The sequence below is a fragment of the Oncorhynchus tshawytscha genome, linkage group LG23 (genome assembly GCF_018296145.1).
Source record: "Oncorhynchus tshawytscha isolate Ot180627B linkage group LG23, Otsh_v2.0, whole genome shotgun sequence".
NCBI lineage: Eukaryota > Metazoa > Chordata > Actinopteri > Salmoniformes > Salmonidae > Oncorhynchus > Oncorhynchus tshawytscha.
Genome location: NC_056451.1, coordinates 19,882,426 through 19,905,115, shown reverse-complemented (window position 1 = coordinate 19,905,115; position 22,690 = coordinate 19,882,426). Strand labels below are relative to the sequence as shown.

Genomic DNA, 22,690 nt, shown 5'->3' with positions numbered 1-22,690 from the left:
GTCTCTCTATCTCTCTACCATCTCTCACCTTTCTCTACTCTACGCTCTCTACCGTCTCATGTACTCTATCTCTCTACCTACTCTACCTCTCTACCGCTCTCACCTGTCTATCTCACTCTTATATCTACCTCTCTACTACGCTACCTTTTATCGTATGCTCTCTACCCCTCTGACGCTCTCTCCGCACTCTACCACTGTACCTCTCTACCGTCTTACCTCTCTACAGCTCTGCCTCTCTACCCTCCCACCTCTACTTCTACCGTCTACCACTCACCTCTCTCTGCCGCTTTGCCTTCTACAGCTCCATCTCTCTATCATCTACCCGCTTACCTTCTACCTCTCTCTCTACTGCTCCCACCCTCTGTCTCTACCGTCTACCTCTACCTCTCTACCGTACTTTCTATCTATCTCTACCGACTCTCACCTCTACCGCTCTCCATCTATCTCGCTCCACCTGTCTGCCGCTCCATCTCTACCGCTCCACCTCTCTCTCTCTACCGCTCTGCGCGTCTCTCCTCTCTACGCTCTCTCTACTCTCTCTCTCTCTTCCTCCTCTACCGCGTCTACTCTCTCTACCGCATGTCTCCCACCTCTCTACCTCTCTACCGCTCTACCTCTCTACCGCTCATGTCTCTCGCCTCTCTACCTCTCTGCGTGTCTCACCTCTCTACCGCTCTACCTCTCTACCGCATGTCTCTACCTCTCTACCTCTCTACTCGCTTCTACTCTCCCTCCCTCCGCAGGTTCTCCGCCTCTCTACTCTCTCTACCTCTCTGCAGGTCTCTCTCTACTCGCTCTACCTCTCTACCTCTCTACCGCATGTCTCTACCTCTCTACCTCTCTACCGCTCTCTCTCTCTCTTCTCTCTCTACCTCTGTAGCGCATCTCTCTGCGCTCTACCTCTCTACCTCTCTCACCTCTCTGCCGCTCTACCTCTCTACCGCCCATCTCTCTCTGCTCTCTCTACCTCTCTACCTCTCTCGCAGGTCTACTCTCTCTACGCTCTTACCTCTCTCTACCGCGCTACCTCTCTACCTCTCTACCACTCTCCACTCTCTCCACTCTACCATGTACCCTTCTACCGCTCTACCTCTCTACAGCTCTACCTCTTACCACTCCACCTCTCCCCCTCTCCCCTCCCCTACGTCTACCACTCTACCTCTCTCCTCTAATAATAATAATATGTAAGATAACTAGCATGTCTTGAATAAAATAATGTCTTTTAGGCTCTGCCAGCTCTGCTCTCTGCCTCTCTGCCTGTCTCTCTGCTGCTCCACCTCATCTCTCTATCTCTACATCTCTGCTCTCTACCGCTCTACCTCTCTATCTGTCTGTCTGTCTGTCTGTCTGTCTGTCTGTCTGTCTGTCTGTCTGTCTGTCTGTCTCCGTCTCTCTGTCTCTCTCCCACCCTCTTCTCTTTTCCGCTCTGCCTCTCTCTCTCTCTACCTCTCTCTCTCCCTCTCTTTCTATCTCTCTACCTCTCTACCTCTCTGCCTCTCTCTCTCTTTCGCCCCATGTCTCCACCTCTCTACCTCTCTCTGCGCTCTCTGCCTCTCTGCCTCCGTATCTGCCTCTCGCCTCTCTCCTCTGGGTCTACAAATATACTCTCCTCTCTGTCTGTGTCTCTGTCTGTCTTGTCTACCTCTCTGTCTCTAAAATGCCAGTAAATGCTCATCTGTCATCTGTCTGTCTGTCTGTCTGTCTCTCTCTCTCTCTCTGAGCTCTACCTCTCTCTCGTCTCTGCCTCTCTACCTCTCTATCTCTCTACCTCTCTGCCTCTCTACCTCTCTGCCTCTCTGCCTCTCTGCGCTCTACCTCTCTACCGCTCTCTCTACCGCTCTACCTCTCTGCCTCTCTACCACTCTCTACCGCTCCACCTCTCTCTGTCTCTCTACCAGCTCCACCTTTCTCTCTGCGCTCCTACCTCTCTATCTATCTGTCACCACTCTACCTCTCTACCGCTTCACCTGTCTATCTGCCGTCGTATATCTGCGTCACTTATGTAGATGTATGTCTGCAGGCCCCGATGATGTCCTCAGCATCTGCGACATCTTGCCGTCTTATATCTTTGCATTGATCGTCTGCGTCTCTCAACATCTGCTGGTGTGTCATATATCTCTTATATCTGCCGGCTCTGCCTCTCTACCGCCCCATGTCTCCGCCTCTCTACCTCTCTACCTATTTCACCTTTCTACCGCTCCACCTATCTCTCTCTACTGCTCCACCTCTCTACCACTTTCTACCGCTCCTCCTCTCTCTCTCTCTACCGCTCTACCTCTCTACCGCTCTACCTCTCTACCGCCCCATGTCTCCACCTCTCTACCTCTCTACCTCTCTCACCTCTCTACCGCTCTACCTCTCTACCGCCCCATGTCTCCACCTCTCTACCTCTCTACCTCTCTCACCTCTCTACCGCTCTACCTCTCTACCGCCCCATGTCTCTCCCTCTCTACCTCTCTACCTCTCTACCGCTCTACCTCTCTACCGCCCCATGTCTCTACCTCTCTACTTCTCTACCTCTCTACCTCTCTACCGCGCTACCTTTCTACCTCTCTACCACTCTACATCTCTCCCACTCTACCACTGTACCTCTCTACCGCTCTACCTCTCTACCACTCTACCTCTCTCCCACTCTACCTCTCTACCTCTCTACCGCTCTACCTCTCTACCGCCCCATGTCTCTACCTCTCTACCTCTCTCACCTCTCTACCGCTCTACCTCTCTACCGCCCCATGTCTCCGCCTCTCTACCTATCTCACCTTTCTACTGCTCCACCTCTCTCTCTCTCTACCGCTCTACCTCTCTCTCTACCGCTCTACCTCTCTACCGCTCTACCGCTCTACCACTCTACCTCTCTCTCTACCTCTCTACCTCTACCTCTCTCTCTACCGCTCTACCTCTCTACCGCTCTACCTCTACCTCTACCTCTCTACCGATCTACCTCTCTACCACTCTACCTCTCTCTCTACATCTCTACCGCTCTACCTCTACCTCTCTCTCTACCGCTCTACCTCTCTACCGCTCTACCTCTACCTTTCTCTCTGCCGCTCTACCGCTCTACCTCCACCTCTCTCTCTTGCCGCTCACCTCTCTACCTCTCTACCGCTCCACCTCTCTCTCTACCGCTCTGCTCTCTCTCACCGCTCTACCTCTTACCTCTCTACCCGGCTCTACCTCTCTACCGCTCCACCTCTCTCTACCGCTCTGCCTCTCTACCGCTCTGCTCTCTACCCTCTCCACCTCTCTGCCTCTCCCACTCTCTACCTCTCTGCCTCTCTCTGCTGTCTCCGCCTCTCTACCTCTCTACCGCCCCCATTTCTCTACCTCTCTACCTCTCTGCTCCGCCCCTCTCTACCTCTCTCTCCTCTCTACCGCTCTACCTCTCTACCACCCCATTTCTCTACCTCTCTACCTCTCTACCGCTCCTACCTCTCTAGCATGTCTCTACCTCTCTGCCTCTCACCTCTCTACACGCTCTACTCTCTACCGCCCCATGTCTCTACCTCTCTACCTCTCTACCTCTCTACCGCTCTACCGCCCCATGTCTCTGCCTCTCTACCTCTCTACCGCTCTACCTCTCTACCGTCTCTACCTCTCTACCGCCCCATGTCTCTACCTCTCTACCTCTCTACCCCTCTACCTCTCTCGCTCTACCACTGTACCTCTCTACCGCTCTACCTCTCTACAGCTCTACCTCACTACCACTCACCTCTACCTCTACCGCTCTACCTCTACCTCTCTCTACCACTCTACCTCTCTACACTCCACCTGTCTACCTCTCTACCGCTCAACCTCTCTACCGCTCCACCTCTCTACCGCTCTACCTCTCTACCGCCCCATGTCTCTACCTCTCTACTTCTCTACCTCTCTACCTCTCTACCGCGCTACCTTTCTACCTCTCTACCACTCTACCTCTCTCCCACTCTACCACTGTACCTCTCTATCACTCTACCTCTCTACAGCTCTACCTCTCTACCACTCCACCTCTCTCTCTCTACCGCTCTACCTCTCTACCACTCTACCTCTCTCTCTCTACCGCTCCACCTCTCTATCTCTACCGCTCTACCTCTCTACAGCTCTCACCTCTCTTACCGCTCTACCTTACCTCTACCTCTCTACCGCTCAACCTCTCTACCACTCTACCTCTATCTCTATATCTCTACCGCTCTACTCTACTCTCTCTCTACCGCTCTACCTCTCTACACTCTACCTCTTACCTCTCTCTCTACCACTCCACTCTCTACCTCTCTCGCTCTATCACCTCTCTACTCTCTACGCTTACCTATTACAGCTCTACTCTCTATGCTCCTCCTCTCCTCTACACCTCTTCCACCCCTCTACCTTCTACCCTTTACCTCTCTCTCTACACTTACCACTTCTCACCTCTTCCCGACACCTCTACCGCTCTGCACCTACCCTCTACCTCTCTCTACCCTACCCTGCTCACCTCTACTCTCTCTGCTACCCTACCCTCTCTCTACCGCTCTGCCTCTACTCTCTACCGCTCCTCTGCCTACCCTACCCTCTACTACCCTCTCTACCGCTACTCTCTCTACCTCTCCTACCGCTCTACTCTCTCTACCGCTCTACTTCTCTCTTCACTTTGCTCTACCTCTCTACTCTCGCTCCACCTCTCTCTCTCTACCATCTTCCTCTCTACCTCTCTCGCCTCGCTCTTACCTCTACTCTCTCTACTCTGCCTACTCTCTCTACTCTCTCTACCTCTGCCTCTCTACTCGGCTCTACTCGCTCTTACCTCTACCTACCGCTCTTACCCTCTCTCTACCTCCTCTACCGCACTACCGCCTCCCTCTACTACTCTCTACTTTCTGTCTCTACTTCTCTCTCTCTCTACCGCTCTACTCTCTACCTACTCTCTCTACCTCTCTCTACCTCTCTCTCTACCTCTACCTCTCTACCGCTCTACCTCTCTACTCGCTCTACCTCTCTCTACCTCTCTACCTCTCTGCTCTCTCCACTCTCTCTCTCTACGCTCTCTCTCTCTCTACTCTCTCTCTCTACCTCTCTCTCTGCCTCTCTCTCTACCTCTCTCTCTCTCTCTGCTCTCTACCTCTCTCTCACTCTCTCTCTCCACCTCTCTCTCTACCTCTCTCTCTACCCTCTCTCTCTCTCTCTCTCTACCTCTCTACTCTCTCTACCCTCTCTCTCTCTCTCTCACTCTCTCTCTCTCTCTCTCTACCTCTCTCTCTACTCTCTACCTCTCTCCCTCTCTCTCTACCTCTCTACTCTCTCTCTACCTCTCTACCTCTCTACTCTCTCTCTGCTCTCTCACCTCTCTCTCTGCCTCTCTACCTCTCTCCCTCTCTCTCTCTCTCTACCTCTCTCTCTCTCTACTCTCTCTCTCTGTCTCTACTCTCTCTCTCTCTCTACCTCTCTACCTCTCTACCTCTCTACCTCGCCCTCATGTCTCTCTCTCTCTACCTCTCTACCTCTCTCACCTCTCTACTCGCTCTACTCTCTCTACTCTCGTCTCTACCTCTCTCTCTCTCTACCTCTCTACCTCTGCTCTCTCCCTCTCTCTCTCTCTACCGCTCCTCTCTCTCTCTCTCTACTCTCTCTACCTCTCTCCTCTCTACCGCTCTACCTCTCTACCGCTCTCTCTCTCTCTCTCTCTACTCTCTCTACCTCTCTCTACTCTCTACCTCTCTCCACTCTGCCTCTCTACCTCTCTCTCTCTCTCTCTCTACCTCTCTACCCCTCTCTCTCTCTCCCTACTCTCTCTCTACTCTCTCTACCTCTCTCTACCTCTCTCTCTCTACTCTCTCTACCGCTCTCACTCTCTCTACCTCTCTACCGCTCTACTCTCTCTCTCTCTCTCTCTCTACCTCTCTACTCTCTCCCTCTACTCTCTCTACCGCTCTACCTCTCTACCTCTATCTCTCTCTCTACCTCTCTCTCTCTACCTCTCTACCTCTCTCCTCTCTCTCTGCTCTCTACTCGCTCTCTCTCTACCTCTCTCTCTCTCTCTCTCTCTCTCTCTACCTCTCTCTCTCTCTCTGCCTCTCTCTCTCCCTCTCTCTCTCTCTCTCTGCTCTGCTCTCTACTCTCTCTACTCTCCACCTCTCTCTCTCTCTACTGTCTCCACCTCTCTCTCTACCGCTCTCTACCTCTCTCTCTCTCTCTCTCTCTCTACCTCTCTCTCTCTCTCTCTCTCTCTCTCTCTCACCTCTCTCTCTCTCGCTCTCTCTCTCTCTCTCTCTACCTCTCTGTCTCTCACCTCTCTACCTCTCTACCTCTCTACCTCTCTACTCTCTCTCTCTCTCTCTCTCTCTCTACCTCTCTACCTCTCTCTCTCTCTCTCTCTCTCTCTCTCTCTCTCTCCCTCTCTCTCTCTCTACCTCTCTCTCTCTCTCTCTCTCTCTCTACTCTCTCTCTCTACCTCTCTACTCTCTCCGCTCCCTCTCTCTACTCTCTCTACCTCTCTCTCTCTCTACCCTCTCTACCCTCTCTCTCTCGCCCCTGCTCTCTGCTCTCTACCTCTCTACCTCTCTACTCTCTACTCTCTCTACCGCCCTCTCTCTCTCGCTCTCTCTCTCTCTCTCTCCTCTCTGCTCTACCTCTCTGCTCTCTCTCATCTCTCTCTCTCTCTACCTCTCTACCTCTCTCTCGCTCTCACTCTCTCTACCGCTCTACCTCTCTACCTCTCTACCTCTCTACCGCTCTCTCTCTCTCTCTCTCTCTCTACCTCTCTCTCTCTCTCTCGCTCTACCTCTCTACCGCTCTCTCTCTCTACCTCTCTCTCTCTCTACTCTCTCTCTCCACTCTCTCTCTCTACCTCTCTACTCGCGCTACTCTCTGCTACCTCTCTACTCTCTCTCACTCTCTCTCTCATCTCTACCACTGTACCTCTCTCTGCTCTACTCTCTCTCCGCTCTACTCTCTCTACCCTCTCATCTCTCTCTCTCCCTCTCTGACCTCTCTACTCTCTCTCTCTACTCTCTCTACCTCTCTACCGCTCTACTCTCTCTCTCTCTCTACCGCTCTACTCTCTGCCTCTCTACCTCTCTCTCTATCTGCCCTCTACCTCTATCTCTCTCTCTCTACTCTCTACCTCTCTCACCGCTCTATCTCTCTCTCATCTCTCTCTACCACTCCTCGCTCTCTCTGCTCTACTCTGTCTCATCTCTCTGCATCTCTACCTGTCTCTCTCCCATCTCTCTGCTACTGCTCTCTACCTCTCTCTCTCTCTCCCTCTCTACCTCTCTGCACGCTCTACCCTCTCTCTCTGCCTCTCTACCTCTCTCGCCTCTCTACCTCTCTACTCTCTCTGCCTGCTCTACCTCTCTACCTCTCTGCTCTCTCACCTCTCTCACCTCTCTCTCGCTCTACTCTCTCTACCGCCCCATCTCTCTGCCTCTCTCGCCTCTCTCACTCTCTGTCGCTCTACCTCTCTCTGCTCTGTCTCTGCCTCTCTACCTCTCTACTCTCTCTACACTCTCTGCCTCTCTCTCTCCCATGCTCTCTGCCTCTCTACCTCTCTACTCTCTACCTCTCTGCAGCTCTGCCTCTCTGCACTCATGGCTCTCTCTCTACTCTCTATCTCTGCTCTGCTCTGCCTCTCTGCGCTCTACATCTCTAGCCTCTCTACCGCTCTACCTCTCTGCCTCTCTACCCTCTCTACCGCTCTACCTCTCTACCGTCTCTCTACCGCTCTACCTCTCTACTGCTCTACCTCTCTACTACTCTCACCTCTACCTCTACCGCTCTACCTCTCTACCTCTCTCTGCTCTCTGCCTCTCTGCATGCTCCACCTCTCTCTCTCTACTCTCTACCCATCTCTGCTCTCTACCTGCTCTCTCTCTCTCCATCTCTGTCTCTCTACTCGCATCTACCCTCTGCCTCTCTACTCGCTCTACTGTCTCTCTCATCTATCTCTACCATCTCTACTCTCTACTGCTCTACCTATCTCATCTCTCTGCTCCACCTCTCTCGCTCCTCTCTCTCCGCTCTACTCTCTGCTCTCTCTACCTCTCTACCTCTCTCTCTCTCTCACCTCTCTCTCTCACCTCTCTACCTCTCTACCGCTCTACCTCTCTACCGCCCCATGTCTCTACCTCTCTACCTCTCTCGCTCTCTGCTCTCTGCCCCGTGTCTCCGCCTCTCTGCCTCTCTCCCTCTCTCACCTCTCTCTGCTCTCTCTCTGCCCCCTCATGTCTCTACTCTGTCTCTAGCTCTCTCTCATCTCTCTGCCCATGCTCTCCGCCTCTCTACCTCTCTACTCTCTACCTCTCTACCGCTCTGCCTCTCTACCTCTCTCGCTCCCTCTACCTCTCTCTCTCTCTACCTCTCTGCCTCTCTACCGCTCTACCTCTCTACCGCCCCATCTCTCTACCTCTCTACTCTCTCTGCCTCTCTCCACTCTCTGCCGCTCTACCTCTCTCTGCTCTCTCTCCGCCTCTCTACCTCTCTACCTCTCTCGCTCTACCTCTGTCTCCCTCTACCTCTCTACCGCTCTACCTCTCTACTCCCTCTCTACTATCCACCTCTCTCCCTCTCTCACGTACTCTACAGCTCTACTCTCTCTACAGCTCTGCCTCTCTGCCGCTCTATCTCTGCATCGCTCTCTACGGCTCTACCATCTCTGCCCTCTCTCTACCTCTCTACCTCTCTACCGCTCTCTCTACCCTCTACTCTCTCTGTCTCTCACCTCTCTCTCTGCTCTACCTCTCTCTGCTCTCTACCTCTCTACCTCTCTACCATCTTACCGCTCCTCTTCTCACTCTACCGCTCTACTCCTCTACCGCTCTACCTCTCTACCGCCCCCATGTCTCCACCTCTACCTCTACCTTCTCTCACCTCTCTACCGTCTACCTCTCTCTACCTTCTACCGGGCTCTACCTCTCTACCGCTCTACCTCTCTACCGCCCCATGTCTCTAACTCCTCTACTTCTACCCCTACCTCTCTACCGCGCTACCTTTCTACCTCTCTACCACTCTACATCTCTCCCACTCTACCACTGTACCTTCTCTACCGCTCTACCTCTCTACCACTCTACCACTCTACCTCTCTCCCACTCTAATTTCTACCTCTCTACCGCCTACCTCTCTACCGCCCCCATGTCTCTACCTCTCTACCTCTCTCACCTCTCTACCGCTCTAATTTCTACCGCCCATGTTCTCCGCTTTCTAATTATTCACCTTTTTACCGCTTCCACTCTCTCTCTCTACCGCTCTACCTCTCTCTACCGCTCTACCTCTCTACTCTCTCCACTCTACCTCTCTACCGCTCTACCTCTCTACCGCTCCACCTCTACTTTCTGTCTCTCCTACCTTCTACCGCTCCCTGTCTCTCTACCTCTCTACCTCTCTACCGCTCTACTTCTCTCTCTACCGCTCTACCTCCGCTCTACCTCTCTACCGCTCTACCTCTCTATCTATCTCTACCACTCTACCTCTACCGCTCTACCTATCTCACCTTTCTACCGCTCCACCTCTCTCTCTCTCTACTGCTCCACCTCTCTACCACTCTCTACCGCTCCTCCTCTCTCTCTCTACTGCTCTACCTCTCTACCTCTCTACCGCCCCATGTCTCCACCTCTCTACCTCTCTCACCTCTCTACCGCTCTACCTCTCTACCGCCCCATGTCTCCGCCTCTCTACCTCTCTACCTATCTCACCTTTCTACCGCTCCACCTCTCTCTCTCTCTACTGCTCCACCTCTCTACCACTCTCTACCGCTCCTCCTCTCTCTCTCTACCGCTCTACCTCTCTACCGCTCTACCTCTCTCTCTACCTCTCTACCGCTCTACCTCTCTCTCTACCGCTCTACCTCTCTACCGCTCTACCTCTCTACATCTCTACCGCTCTACCTCTCTACCACTCTCTACCGCTCCACCTCTCTCTGTCTCTCTACCGCTCCACCTTTCTCTCTCTACCGCTCTACCTCTCTATCTATCTATACCACTCTACCTCTCTACCGCTCCACCTGTCTACCTCTCTACCGCTCAACCTCTCTACCGCTCCACCTCTCTACCGCTCTACCTCTCTACCGCCCCATGTCTCCACCTCTCCACCTCTCTACCGCTCCACCTCTCTACCGCTCTACCTCTCTACCGCCCCATGTCTCCACCTCTCTACCTCTCTACCGCTCTACCTCTCTGCCGCCCCATGTCTCCGCTCCTCACCTCTCTACCTCTCTCTCACCCTCTACCGCCCCATGTCTCTACCTCTCTACCTCTCTACCGCTCTACCTCTCTACCGCCCCATGTCTCTACCTCTCTACCTCTCTCACCTCTCTACCGCTCTACCTCTCTACCGCCCCATGTCTCCGCCTCTCTACCCATCTCACCTTTCTACCGCTCCACCTCTCTCTCTCTCTACTGCTCCACCTCTCTACCACTCTCTACCGCTCCTCCTCTCTCTCTCTACAGCTCTACCTCTCTACCGCTCTACCGCCCCATGTCTCTACCTCTCTACCTCTCCTACCTACCTCACCTTTCCTACCGCTCTCCCACCTCTCTCTCTCTACTGCTCCACCTCCTCTACCCTCCCGCTCCTCCTCTCTTCTCTACAGCTCTACCTCTCTACCGCTCCTACCTCTCTACCGCCCCCATGTCTCCACCTCTCTACCTCTCTACCTCTCTCTCACCTCCTCTACCGCTCCACCTCTGTCTCTCTACCGCTCCTCCCGCTCTACCTTCTACCGCTCCTCTCTACCTCTCTACCTCTCCTACCTCTCACCTCTCTACCCTCTGCCTCTCTACCTCTCTACCTCTCTCACCTCTCTACCGCTCTACCATCTCACCCGCCCCATGTCTCTACCTCTCTGCCTCTCTACTCTCTCTACCGCCACTCTCTACCGCCCCATGTCTCCGCCTCTCTCCTCTCTACCTCTCTCCTCTCTACCGCTCTCTACCTCTCTACCGCCCATGTCTCTACCTCTCTACCTCTCTACCTCTCTACCGCTCTACCTCTCTACCTCTCTACCTCTCTACCGCCCCATTTCTCTACCTCTCTACCTCTCTACCTCTCTCACCTCTCTACCGCTCTACCTCTCTACCGCCCCATTTCTCTACCTCTCTACCTCTCTACCTCTCTACCGCTCTACCTCTCTACCACTCTACCACTCTACCTCTCTACCGCGCTACCTTTCTACCTCTCTACCCCTCTACCTCTCTCCCACTCTACCACTGTACCTCTCTACCGCTCTACCTCTCTACAGCTCTACCTCTCTACCACTCCACCTCTACCTCTCTCCGCTCTACCACTCTACCTCTCTCTCTACCGCTCTACCTCTCTACCGCTCCACCTCTCTCTCTCTCTACCGCTCTACCGCTCTACCTCTCTACCTCTCTCTCTACTGCTCCACCTCTGTCTCTCTACCGCTCTACCTCTACCTCTCTACCGCTCTACCTCTCTATCTATCTCTACCACTCTACCTCTACCGCTCTACCTATCTCACCTTTCTACCGCTCCACCTGTCTACCGCTCCATCTCTCTACCGCTCCACCTCTCTCTCTCTCTCTACCGCTCTACCTCTCTACCGCTCTACCTCTCTCTCTACCTCTCTACCTCTCTCACCTCTCTACCTCTCTACCTCTCTACCGCTCTACCTCTCTACCGCCCCATGTCTCCACCTCTCTACCTCTCTACCGCTCTACCTCTCTACCGCCCCATGTCTCCGCCTCTCTACCTCCTATCTATCTCTACCGCCCCATGTCTCCACCTCTCTACCGCTCTACCTCTCTACCGCCCCATGTCTCCACCTCTCTACCTCTCTACCTCTCTCACCTCTCTACCGCTCCACCTCTGTCTCTCTACCGCTCTCCCGCTCTACCTCTCTACCTCTCTACCGCTCTACCTCTCTACCGCTCTACCTCTCTATCTATCTCTACCACTCTACCTCTACCGCTCTACCTATCTCACCTTTCTACCGCTCCACCTCTCTCTCTCTCTCTACTGCTCCACCTCTCTACCACTCTCTACCGCTCCTCCTCTCTCTCTCTACTGCTCTACCTCTCTACCACTCTACCTCTCTGCCGCCCCATGTCTCCACCTCTCTACCTCTCTCACCTCTCTACCGCTCTACCTCTCTACCGCCCCATGTCTCTACCTCTCTACCTCTCTCTCTACCTCTCTACCGCCTACCTCCCCCATGTCTCCTCTCTACCCATCTCTCACCTTTCTACCGCTCCACCTCTCTCTCTCTCTACTGCTCCACCTCTCTACCACTCTCTACCGCTCCTCCTCTCTCTCTCTACAGCTCTACCTCTCTACCGCTCTACCGCCCCATGTCTCTACCTCTCTACCTCTCTACCTCTCTCACCTCTCTACCGCTCTACCTCTCTACCGCCCTATGTCTCTACCTCTCTACCTCTCTACCTACCTCACCTTTCTACCGCTCCACCTCCTCTCTCTCTCTCTACTGCTCCACCTCTCTACCACTCTCTACCGCTCCTCCTCTCTCTCTCTACAGCTCTACCTCTCTACCGCTCTACCGCCCCATGTCTCTACCTCTCTACCTCTCTACCTCTCTCACCTCTCTACCGCTCTACCTCTCTACCGCCGCATGTCTCTACCTCTCTACCTCTCTACCGCTCTACCTCTCTACCGCCCCATGTCTCCGCCTCTCTACCTATGTCATCTTTCTATGGCTCCACCTCTCTCTCTCTCTCTGCTCCACCTCTCTACCACTCTCTACCGCTCCTCCTCTCTCTCTACCGCTCTCTACCTCTCTGCCGCTCTACCGCTCTGCCTCTACCGCTCTGCCTCTCTGCCTCTACCTCTCTACCGCTCTAACGCTCTACCTCTCTACCTCTCTACCTCTCTACCTCTCCACCGCTCCACCGCTCTACCTCTCTACCACTCTACCCTCTCTACCACTCTACCTCTTTACCGTTCCACCTCTCTCTCTCTCTACCTCTCTACCGCTCCACCTCTCTCTCTCTCTACCTCTCTACCGCTCCACCTCTCTCTCTCTCTACCGCTCTACCTCTCTACCGCTCTACCTCTCTCTCTACCGCTCTACCTCTCTCTCTACCGCTCTACCTCTCTCTCTACCGCTCTACCTCTCTACCGCTCCACCTCTCTCTACCGCTCCACCTCTCTATCTCTCTACCGCTCCACCTCTCTATCTCTCTACCGCTCCACCTCTCTACCTCTCTACCGCTCCACCTCTCTACCTCTCTACCGCTCTCTCTCTAGCTCTACCTCTCTACCGCTCTCTCTCTAGCTCTACCTCTACCTCTCTACCGCTCTACCTCTCTACTGCTCCACCTCTCTATCTCTCTACCGCTCTCTCTCTGGCTCTACCTCTCTACCGCTCTCTCTCTAGCTCTACCTCTCTACCTCTCTATCTCTCTACCTCTCTACCGCTCTACATCTCTACCTCTCTCTCTCTCTATCTCTCTACCTCTCTACCTCTCTACCGCTCTACCTCTCTACCTCTCTACCTCTCTACCGCTCTACCTCTCTACCTCTCTACCTCTCTCTCTCTATCTCTACCTCTACCTCTCTACCGCTCCACCTCTCTACCTCTCTCTCTACCTCTCTACCTCTCTCTCTATCTCTACCTCTACCTCTCTACCGCTCTACCTCTCTATCTCTCTACCTCTCTACCTCTCTACCTCTCTCTCTACCGCTCTACCTCTCTACCTCTCTACCACTCTACCTCTCTACCTCTCTCTCTCTCTCTCTTTTTTTCTTTCTCATTGTCTCTCTCTCCCTCTCTCTCTCTAAGCCAAAAACATGTTTGTCATAAAAAATACAACTATACAAACTCTTGTCACACACACTTCTGACAAAATACATTCCCTCCCACGGCCTCTAGCTCTTTACCACCTCATTAATTCAACTTGAATAATTTACATAGAACATTTCCGAGTCGGGAGGTAGGTCCAGACTCACGTGGTCGATCAGCTCCTTGACCATGCCGTTCCACTGGCCCGTGGTCTCGTCCTGGGCCCCGTAGCGGCCGTCCTCCACCAGACGCAACTCGTAGGTGAACCCCAAGATGCTAGCCAGCTCCCTCAGCAGGTCGATGCAGTAACCCTCAAAGCGGTCGTTACCGTAAAGGGGCTTGTCTGACTTCTTGAACATCACATAGGGCTCCACCTGTTAGGTTGGAGAAAGGACAGGGGTGGACGAACACTGGATCAGTCTCTGGAGGTAAGTATCTTTTCCACTCTGATAAGGCCTTTCTGTGAGTGTGCATGATGTGTGAGATAGGCTTTGAGCCTGACGTGCCTGGACACACACTGGCTACAGGAGAGAAGGAGGGGAACAGAAGGGGAAGGACCACTGCTGCTAAAACCAGGAGGGTGTGTGGTTGTGTGCGTGTGTGTGTGTCTGTGGAGTGGCATGCAGTCTCAGAAATGTGATACAAGGTGAATGGAGTGATGGAAGCATGACCATAATAAGAGATAATCCTCCATATCTCTGACTCGGTCCTCCCCTCCTCTCCTCTAAGGCTGAACATGCTGGCTGGGGGCCTGTCCCTGTCCCTGTCCCTGGCTCTCAGGCCACCAGATGCTTTGTAAATAAGATCAGAGATGCTGATAAACTGACACAAAAGAACAGAGGCCAGCACATCCTCTTTGTTAGTACGAACAGCTGGGGAGATTACTAATGTCCTCTTTCACGCTCTCTCTTTCCATCCCTCTCTCCCATCTACCCCCATCTCTCTCCCCTCTACCATCATCTCTCTCTGTAAAATCAGGCAGAGAATATATTATCAAACAGGTGTTGTTTACCATGTAATTGTGGCATGCCACGATACAAACAAAATCATGTCAGATCTCAACCAGCTTTCACACATTTTACTGGCTCAGAGATTTGATGAGAACAAGGAGATGCATGTAGTAGCATCTATTGGCCATTGGTGTAAAAAATACCCAATTGTCACACTTGAGTAAAAGTAAAGATACTTTACTTTAGAAAATGACTCAAGTAAAAGTGAAAGTCACCCAGTAAAATATTACTTGAGTAAAAGTCTAAAAGTATTTGGTTTAAAATATATTTAAGTATCAAAAGTAAATGTAACTGCAAAAATATACTTCAGTATCAAAAGTAGAAGTATAAATCATTTAAATTAGATTTTATTATGCAAACCAGGCAGCACAATTTATTTATTTATTGTATTATTTACGGATAGCCAAGGGCACACTACAACACGCAGACATCATTTACAAATTAAGATTTTGTGTTTAATGAGTCCACTAAATCAGAAGCAGGGGATTCCCAGGGATGGTCTCTTGATAAGTTGGGTCATTTTCCTGTTCTGCTAAGCATTCAAAATGTAACGAGTACTAGTATTATTTTCTTTAGGAATATAGTGAAGCAAAAGTAAAACTTGTCAAGAATATAAATAATAAAGTAAAGTACAGGTACAACAGAAAACTACTTAAGTAGAACTTTAAAGTATTGTTACTTACAGTTGAAGTCAGAAGTTTGGAGGTTGGAGTCAGTAAAACTCGTTTTTCAACCACTCCATTGATTTCTTGTTAACAAACTATAGTTTGGTCAAGTCGGGTTAGGACATCTACTTAGTGCATGATACAAGTAATTTTTCCAACAATTGTTTACAGACAGATTATTTAATTTATAATTCACTGTATCACAAATCCAGTGGGGCAGAAGTTTACATACACTAAGTTGACTGTGCCTTTAAACAGCTTGGAACATTCCAGAAAATGATGTCATGGCTTTAGAAGCTTCTGCTAATTGACAATATTTGAATCAACTGGAGGTGTACCTGTGGATGTATTTCAAGGCCTACCTTCAAACTCAGTGCCTCTTTGCTTTTCTTTGGAAAAATACAAAAATAAACAGTTTTGCTTTGTCATTATGGGGTATTGGTGTAGATTGATGATTAAAAAAATAAACAATTGAATCAATTTTAGAATAAGTCTGTAACGTAACAAAATGTGGAAAAAGTCAATGGGTCTTAATACTCTCTGAATGCACTGTACATGCCGAGTGATATAACGGATTGCTTTGGTTTGGTGAGATTATTCTCTGACCACTACAACAATCTTCTGTCAGGGAATTGAAAGGGATCAGTAATATAGCCGACTAACCCAATAATCTGCTATCCAACTCAAAGCGTTCTCCCCCTCTCTTCCTCTCCCTCCATCACTTTCTGTCTTCCTCACTATCTTTCTCTCCTGTCTCCTGTATTGGTCCTTTTAAACATTCCCACCCTCTCTATCTATCTATAGACCTTATCAGCAGCTCTCCTCTCTCCTCCTCTCTCTGTTTGTAACCTAGTCAGAGGACTGGTGAGGAGCCAGCTAAAAAAAAGAGGGTGTTCAAGGGCATAAAGGTGTGATGCATGATGGGTAGTCTGGCAAAGCCACCTGAAGTTTAACTTTGAAGCGGACACAGCCTCTGTGCAGTGCACTCAAAAAGTATTTGATGTACAGTATTTGAAAGGAGGAAAGATTTAGTAAACCAATTAAGAACATCTAGACGAGAGAGAGAGAGAGAGAGAGAGAGGGGGGACACTGACAAAGGTGACTGAAAAGCTTCTATAAAGCTACTATAAACCTAACAGAGAACTAAACATTTTACGTTTAAAGTAAATACCCTGCTGTAGCCCTTTCATGCAGTCAAATGACTAGTGGCCTCTTGTGGAATGTTATTAAGTTATACACTACTGTTCAAAAGTTTGGGTCACTTATAAATGTCCTTGTTGTTGAAAGAAAAGCACATACATTTTTTTTTTAAACATCAGCATTTGTGGGTTCGTTTACAGGCTCAAAATGGCCAGAAAAAAAACAACTTTCTTCTGAAACTCGTCAGTCTATTCTTGTTCTGAGAAATGAAGGCTGCTCCAGATACTCAACTAGTCTAAAGAAGGCCAGTTTTATTGCTTCTTTAATCAGAACAACAGTTTTCAGCTGTGTTAATATAATTGCAAAAGGGTTTTCTAATGATCAGTTAGCCTTTTAAAATGATAAACTTGGATGAGCTAACACAATGTGCCCTTGGAACACAGGAGTGATGGTTGCTGATAATGGGCCTCTTTACGCCTATATAGATATTCCATTAAAAAAATCTGCCGTTTCCAGCTACAATAGTCATTTACAACATTAACAATGTCTACACTGTATTTATGATCAATTTGATGTTATTTTAATGGACAAAAGTTTTTTGTTTTTCTCTCAAAAACAAGGACATTTCTAAGCAACCCCAAACTTTTACACTGTAGGGTATATATATATTTTTGACAGCCGGAAATCTGGTGTTTCTATGTCAAACGGTTTTGTTACATTTCAGTCTTCTGTGATGTACTTAACGTGTATTATTGGGACGCAAACAAAAACAATTATACATTTCAACTCTATAAATGACATGGTACAGGTTTCTTTTTTTAAGCCCATAACCATGTGTGTGAGATGTATACTTTAGTTTTAAAGTAGATTTGTTTAAGGTCTTACCAAGAAACACTCTGCGTGACCCTGATTTAGCCCACTGCAGTAAAAGGTTCAAATCAAATCAAATGTTATTGGTCACATACACATGGTTAGCAGATGTTAATGTAAGTGTAGCGAAATGCTTGTGCTTCTAGTTCCGACCATGCAGTAATATCTAACCAGGAATCTAACAATTTCACAACGACTACCTTTTACACACAAGTGTAAAGAAATGAATAAGAATATGCACATATAAATATATGGATGAGCGATGGCCGAACGGCAAAGGCAAGACGCAGTAGATGGTATAGAGTACAATATATACAGTGGGGCAAAAAAAGATTTAGTCTGCCACCAATTGTGCAAGTTCTCCCACTTAAAAAGATGAGAGGCCTGTAATTTTCATCATAGGTACACTTCAACTATGACAGACAAAATGAGAAAGAAAAAAACAGAAAATCATAATTGTAGGATTTTTATTGAATTTATTTGCAAATTATGGTGGAAAATAAGTATTTGGTCAATAACAAAAGTTTATCTCAATACTTTGTTATATACCCTTTGTTGGCAATGACAGAGGTCAAATGTTTTCTGTAAGTCTTCACAAGGTTTTCACACACTGTTGCTGGTATTTTGGCCCATTCCTCCATGCAGATCTCCTCTAGAGCAGTGATGTTTTGGGGCTGTTGCTGGGCAACACAGACTTTCAACTCCCTCCAAAGATTTTCTATGGGGTTGAGATCTGAAAACTGGCTAGGCCACTCCAGGACCTTGAAAGGCTTCTTACGAAGCCACTCCTTCATTGCCCGGGAGGTGTGTTTAGGATCATTGTCATGCTGAAAGGCCCAGCCACGTTTCATCTTCAATGCCCTTGCTGATGGAAGGAGGTTTTCACTCAAAATATCACAATACATGGCCCCATTCATTCTTTCCTTTACACGGATCAGTCGTCCTGGTCCCTTTGCAGAAAAACAGCCCCAAAGCATGATGTTTCCACCCCCATGCTTCACAGTAGGTATGGTGTTCTTTGGCTGCAACTCAGCATTCTTTGTCCTCCAAACACGACGAGTTGAGTTCTTACCAAAAAGTTATATTTTTCAGACGGTGTGTTACTGATGGTAGGCTTTGTTACTTTGGTCCCAGCTCTCTGCAGGTCCTTCACTAGGTCCCCCCGTGTGGTTCTGGGATTTTTGCTCACCGTTCTTGTGATCATTTTGACCCCACGGTGTGAGGTCTTGCATGGAGCCCCAGATCGAGGGAGATTATCAGTGGTCTTGTATGTCTTCCATTTCCTAATAATTGCTCCCACAGTTGATTTCTTCAAACCAAGCTGCTTACCTATTGCAGATTCAGTCTTCCCAGCCTGGTGCAGGTCTACAATTTTGTTTCTGTTGTCCTTTGACAGCTCTTTGGTCTTGGCCATAGTGGAGTTTGGAGTGTGACTGTTTGAGGTTGTGGACAGATGTCTTTTATACTGATTTCAAGTTCAAACAGGTGCCATTAATACAGGTAACGAGTGGATGACAGAGGAGCCTCTTAAAGAAGAAGTTACAGGTCTGTGAGAGCCAGAAATCTTGCTTGTTTGTAGGTGACCAAATACTTATTTTCCACCATAATTTGCCAATAAATTAATTAAAAATCCTACAATGTGATTTTCTGGATTTCTTTTTCTCATTTTGTCTGTCATAGTTGAAGTGTACCTATGATGAAAATTACAGGCCTCTCTCATCTTTTTAAGTGGGAGAACTTGCACAATTGGTGGCTGACAAAATACTTTTTTGCCCCACTGTACATATGAGATGAGTAATGTAGGGTTTGTAAACATTATATAAAGTGGCATTGTTTAAAGTGACTAGTGATACATTTATTACATCCAATTTTTTATTATTAAAGTGGCTAGTGATTTGAGTCAGTATGTTGGCAGCAGCCACTCATTGTTAGTGATGGCTGTTTAGCCGTCTGATGGCCTTGAGATATAAGCTGTTTTTCAGTCTCTCGGTCCCAGCTTTGATGCACCTGTACTGACTTCGCCTTCTAGATGATAGTGGGGTGAACAGGCAGTGGATAGGGTGGTTGTTGTCCTTGATGATCTTTTTGGCCTTCTTGTGACATCGGGTGGTGTAGGTGTCCTGGGGGGCAGGTAGTTTGCCCCCGGTGATGCGTTGTGCAGACCTCACTACCCTCTGGTGAGCCTTACAGTTGTGGGCGGAGAAGTTGCCGTACCAGGCGGTGATACAGCCCGACAGGATGCTCTAGATTGTGCATCTGTAAAAGTTTGTGAGTGTTTTTGGTGACAAGCCAAATTTCTTCAGCCTCCGGAGGTTGAAGAGGCGCTGTTGCGCCTTCTTCACCACGCTGTCTGTGTGGGTGGACCAATTCAGTTTGTCCGTGATGTGTATGCCGAGGAACTTAACATTTTCAACCTTCTCCACAACTGTCCTGTTGATGTGGATAGTGGGGTGCTCCCTCTGCGGTGTCCTGAAGTCCACGATCATCTCCTTTGTTTTGCTGACGTTGAGTGTGAGGTTATTTTCCTGACACCACACTCCGAGAGCCCTCACCTCCTCCCTCTAGGCTGTCTTGTCGTTGTTTGTAATCAAGCCTACTACTGTAGTGTCGTCTGCAAACTTGATGATTGAGTTGGAGGCGTGCATGTTCACGCAGTCATGGGTGAACAGGGAGTACAGGAGAGGGCTGAGAATGCACCCTTGTGGGGCCCCAGTGTTGAGGATCAGCGGGGTGGAGTTGCTTCCTACCCTCACCACCTGGGGGCGTCCCGTCAGAAAGTCCAGGACCCAGTTGCACAGGGCGGGGTCGAGACCCAGAATCTCGAGCTTAATGAGTTTGGAGGGTGAACAGCATTCTCAATGAACAGCATTCTTACATAGGTATTCCTCTTGTCCAGATGGGTTAGGGCAGTGTGATTGTGATTGCATTGTCTGTGGACCTATTGGGGCGGTAAGCAAATTGGGTCTAGTGTGTCAGGTAGGATGGAGGTGATATGATCCTTGACTAGTCTCTCAAAGGACTTCATGATGACGGAAGTGAGTGCTACGTGGCGATAGTCGTTTAGCTCAGATACCTTAGCTTTCTTGGGAACAGGAACAATGGTGGCCCTCTGTTGTGGTTCTGTTAAGAAGGCAGAACCACATCCTCTCATACAACAAAGCTAGGGGCTAACAAGTAGTCAACAATAATTACCAATGTAAATCATTCACCCATGAGGACATCAATTGTAACATACATGAATGCTCCAGTATGGTAATTGAGTCGTTTGTAATGGACGTGGACAGGCCTTTAGCCCCCCTCCCACTGTTAGACATAAACTGTAATCTCCTCTCTCTGAATAGGCCTCTTTCTCAGTGCTGCCATGTTTTTCATTGGAATATGTATTATCTAGCACAATGAGCACAATGTAGCTATTGTCAGCCCGTTAGCAGCGTATAACCTCTCACCTTCTGTCAACTGTGAAAGAGTGTAATTATCATAAACAGGCAGTGGGCCCATTAACACCTAACACTGTTTTATTAGTCTGTCTGTCTGTCTGTCTGTCTGTCGGACAACATATGAAAGTATTATACAGCACTTGTTATTTTCAGTGTGGTCCTGAATACATTCTGTGGAAATGTTCTTCCCTGGAAATTGAATTATGAGCGGATAACAGCGCTTTAATCCCAATGAATCGTATAAACACAGTGTCTGTGTATGTGTGCCTCTGCGTGCGCATGTGTTTGTGCAGGCACGCTTTGTGTGTGTGTGAGGGGGAGGCTGAGGTCAGAACCACAGGAAGTGTCTGACAACGTTACACGCTAGCTACACGCTGGCGACCTGCTACATGTGGAAGGTCTGGCATGCCACCTCCTGATCCTGTCTCGTGTTGTGATCCCCCGCAGATGGAGACCTAGAAGCATCTTTCATTTCAAACAGTGGGGGAGGCAAGAAAATCTAAACAGACTAGCTAGCTATCTCTGTATAGCAAAGCTTATTAAAGTACTTCTGTATGTATACTGCTGATCTGGAGAGTCACTCACCCTTGAATGCAAAATCACCTTGATTCTTCTAAAATGTAATATGTGACCCAATGAAAATAATGTGTCCCAATGATGCTGACTCATTTGAGCATTTATTTTAGTTTTATAATGATTGGACCAGTATGCTACGAGGCTACCGCCTAGAGCAAAGAACAAAGAGAACCCACTCAGTGCTCTCTACGTGTCATGTAGAGTCATGGAAGACTTCCCATAGGCTCACTGCTTAATCAAAGTTTAACTCGAAGAATCTGAAATGGTCAAACTAGAAATAGTGATGAACAATTCTGAAATACCCAAATAATACAACCAATATGCTGTTTATGAAATATATTTGACATAATTCTGATTTCAAAGTCAATTAGTGAAGATAAATAGTTGCTTGAATGTATTTACCTTTAAAAGCCATGAAGAGTGTATGAAGACATTGAAAAGTTGACTGGTCTATTAATTTATTTAGATCCCCTTTACCTGTTACCTTAGTAACGACTCCTTATCCTTGGGGCCTTGATAAGCACTGTGAAAAATCAGATTCCGCTATATGGGGAAAAGGGTATATTATATAATGAAAACAAAACTGATTCATTCTCTCTCTCTGTGTGTCTCATCTCTCGTGTCTCGCTCTCTCTCTGCTCCACTGATCCTTGGGGAGCCCGACAGAGCGTGTGTGGATTTGTACCTTTTAATTCAACCCGATCTGCAACTCATATATCCCGCAACTGTAGTAAATAAAAGTCAACATCAAATTCTGTTTCAATTAAAAGTTCTTTATGTCTGGCATACTAAATACCTATTGGCAGAGATGAGCCCTTTCAACAGGGGAAACAAGGCTATAAGAGGTGTGATCTGTTGGCGAGCACTACTACGATTGGTTCCAGGGTGTGATTCTTCGTGTTGTATGTATGTAATGTGTCAGAGAAGAAGCCTTTTCACATCAGCTGCACCATTTCTAAAGTGAAAAGGAGCATAGTGCAACCTTATCAGTAGCAAAATATCACACGGGTGATGTGGAGTCATGGTACACATAGGACTACTGCCAAATCAAAGTTGGACACTTATAGTTAGAAGTGGTCAAACTAGAAAGGATGATGTACAACTTTAAAATAATCAACTAATACTACAAAAAGCCTATTTATGAAAATTACATATTTATACAAAAGTATGTGGACACCCCTTCAAATTAGTGTATTCGGCTATTTCAGCAACAGGTGTATAAAATCGAGCACACAGCCATGCAATATCCATAGACAAAAATTCACAGTAGAATGGCCTTACTGAAGAGCTCAG

At 48.8% G+C, this 22,690-nt stretch overlaps 1 protein-coding gene across 3 annotated transcripts in view; it reads right to left on the bottom strand.

The window, feature by feature from the left end:
- LOC112222782 (glutamate receptor ionotropic, kainate 2-like) overlaps nt 1-22,690 on the bottom strand; it is a 246,155-nt gene that overhangs the window by 70,932 nt on the left and 152,533 nt on the right. For all 3 annotated transcript variants that reach the window (XM_042304836.1, XM_042304834.1, XM_042304835.1), the window contains one exon: nt 13,867-14,073. In XM_042304836.1, coding sequence (XP_042160770.1) covers nt 13,867-14,073 — 207 coding nt within the window. The remainder of the gene's footprint in view (nt 1-13,866; nt 14,074-22,690) is intronic.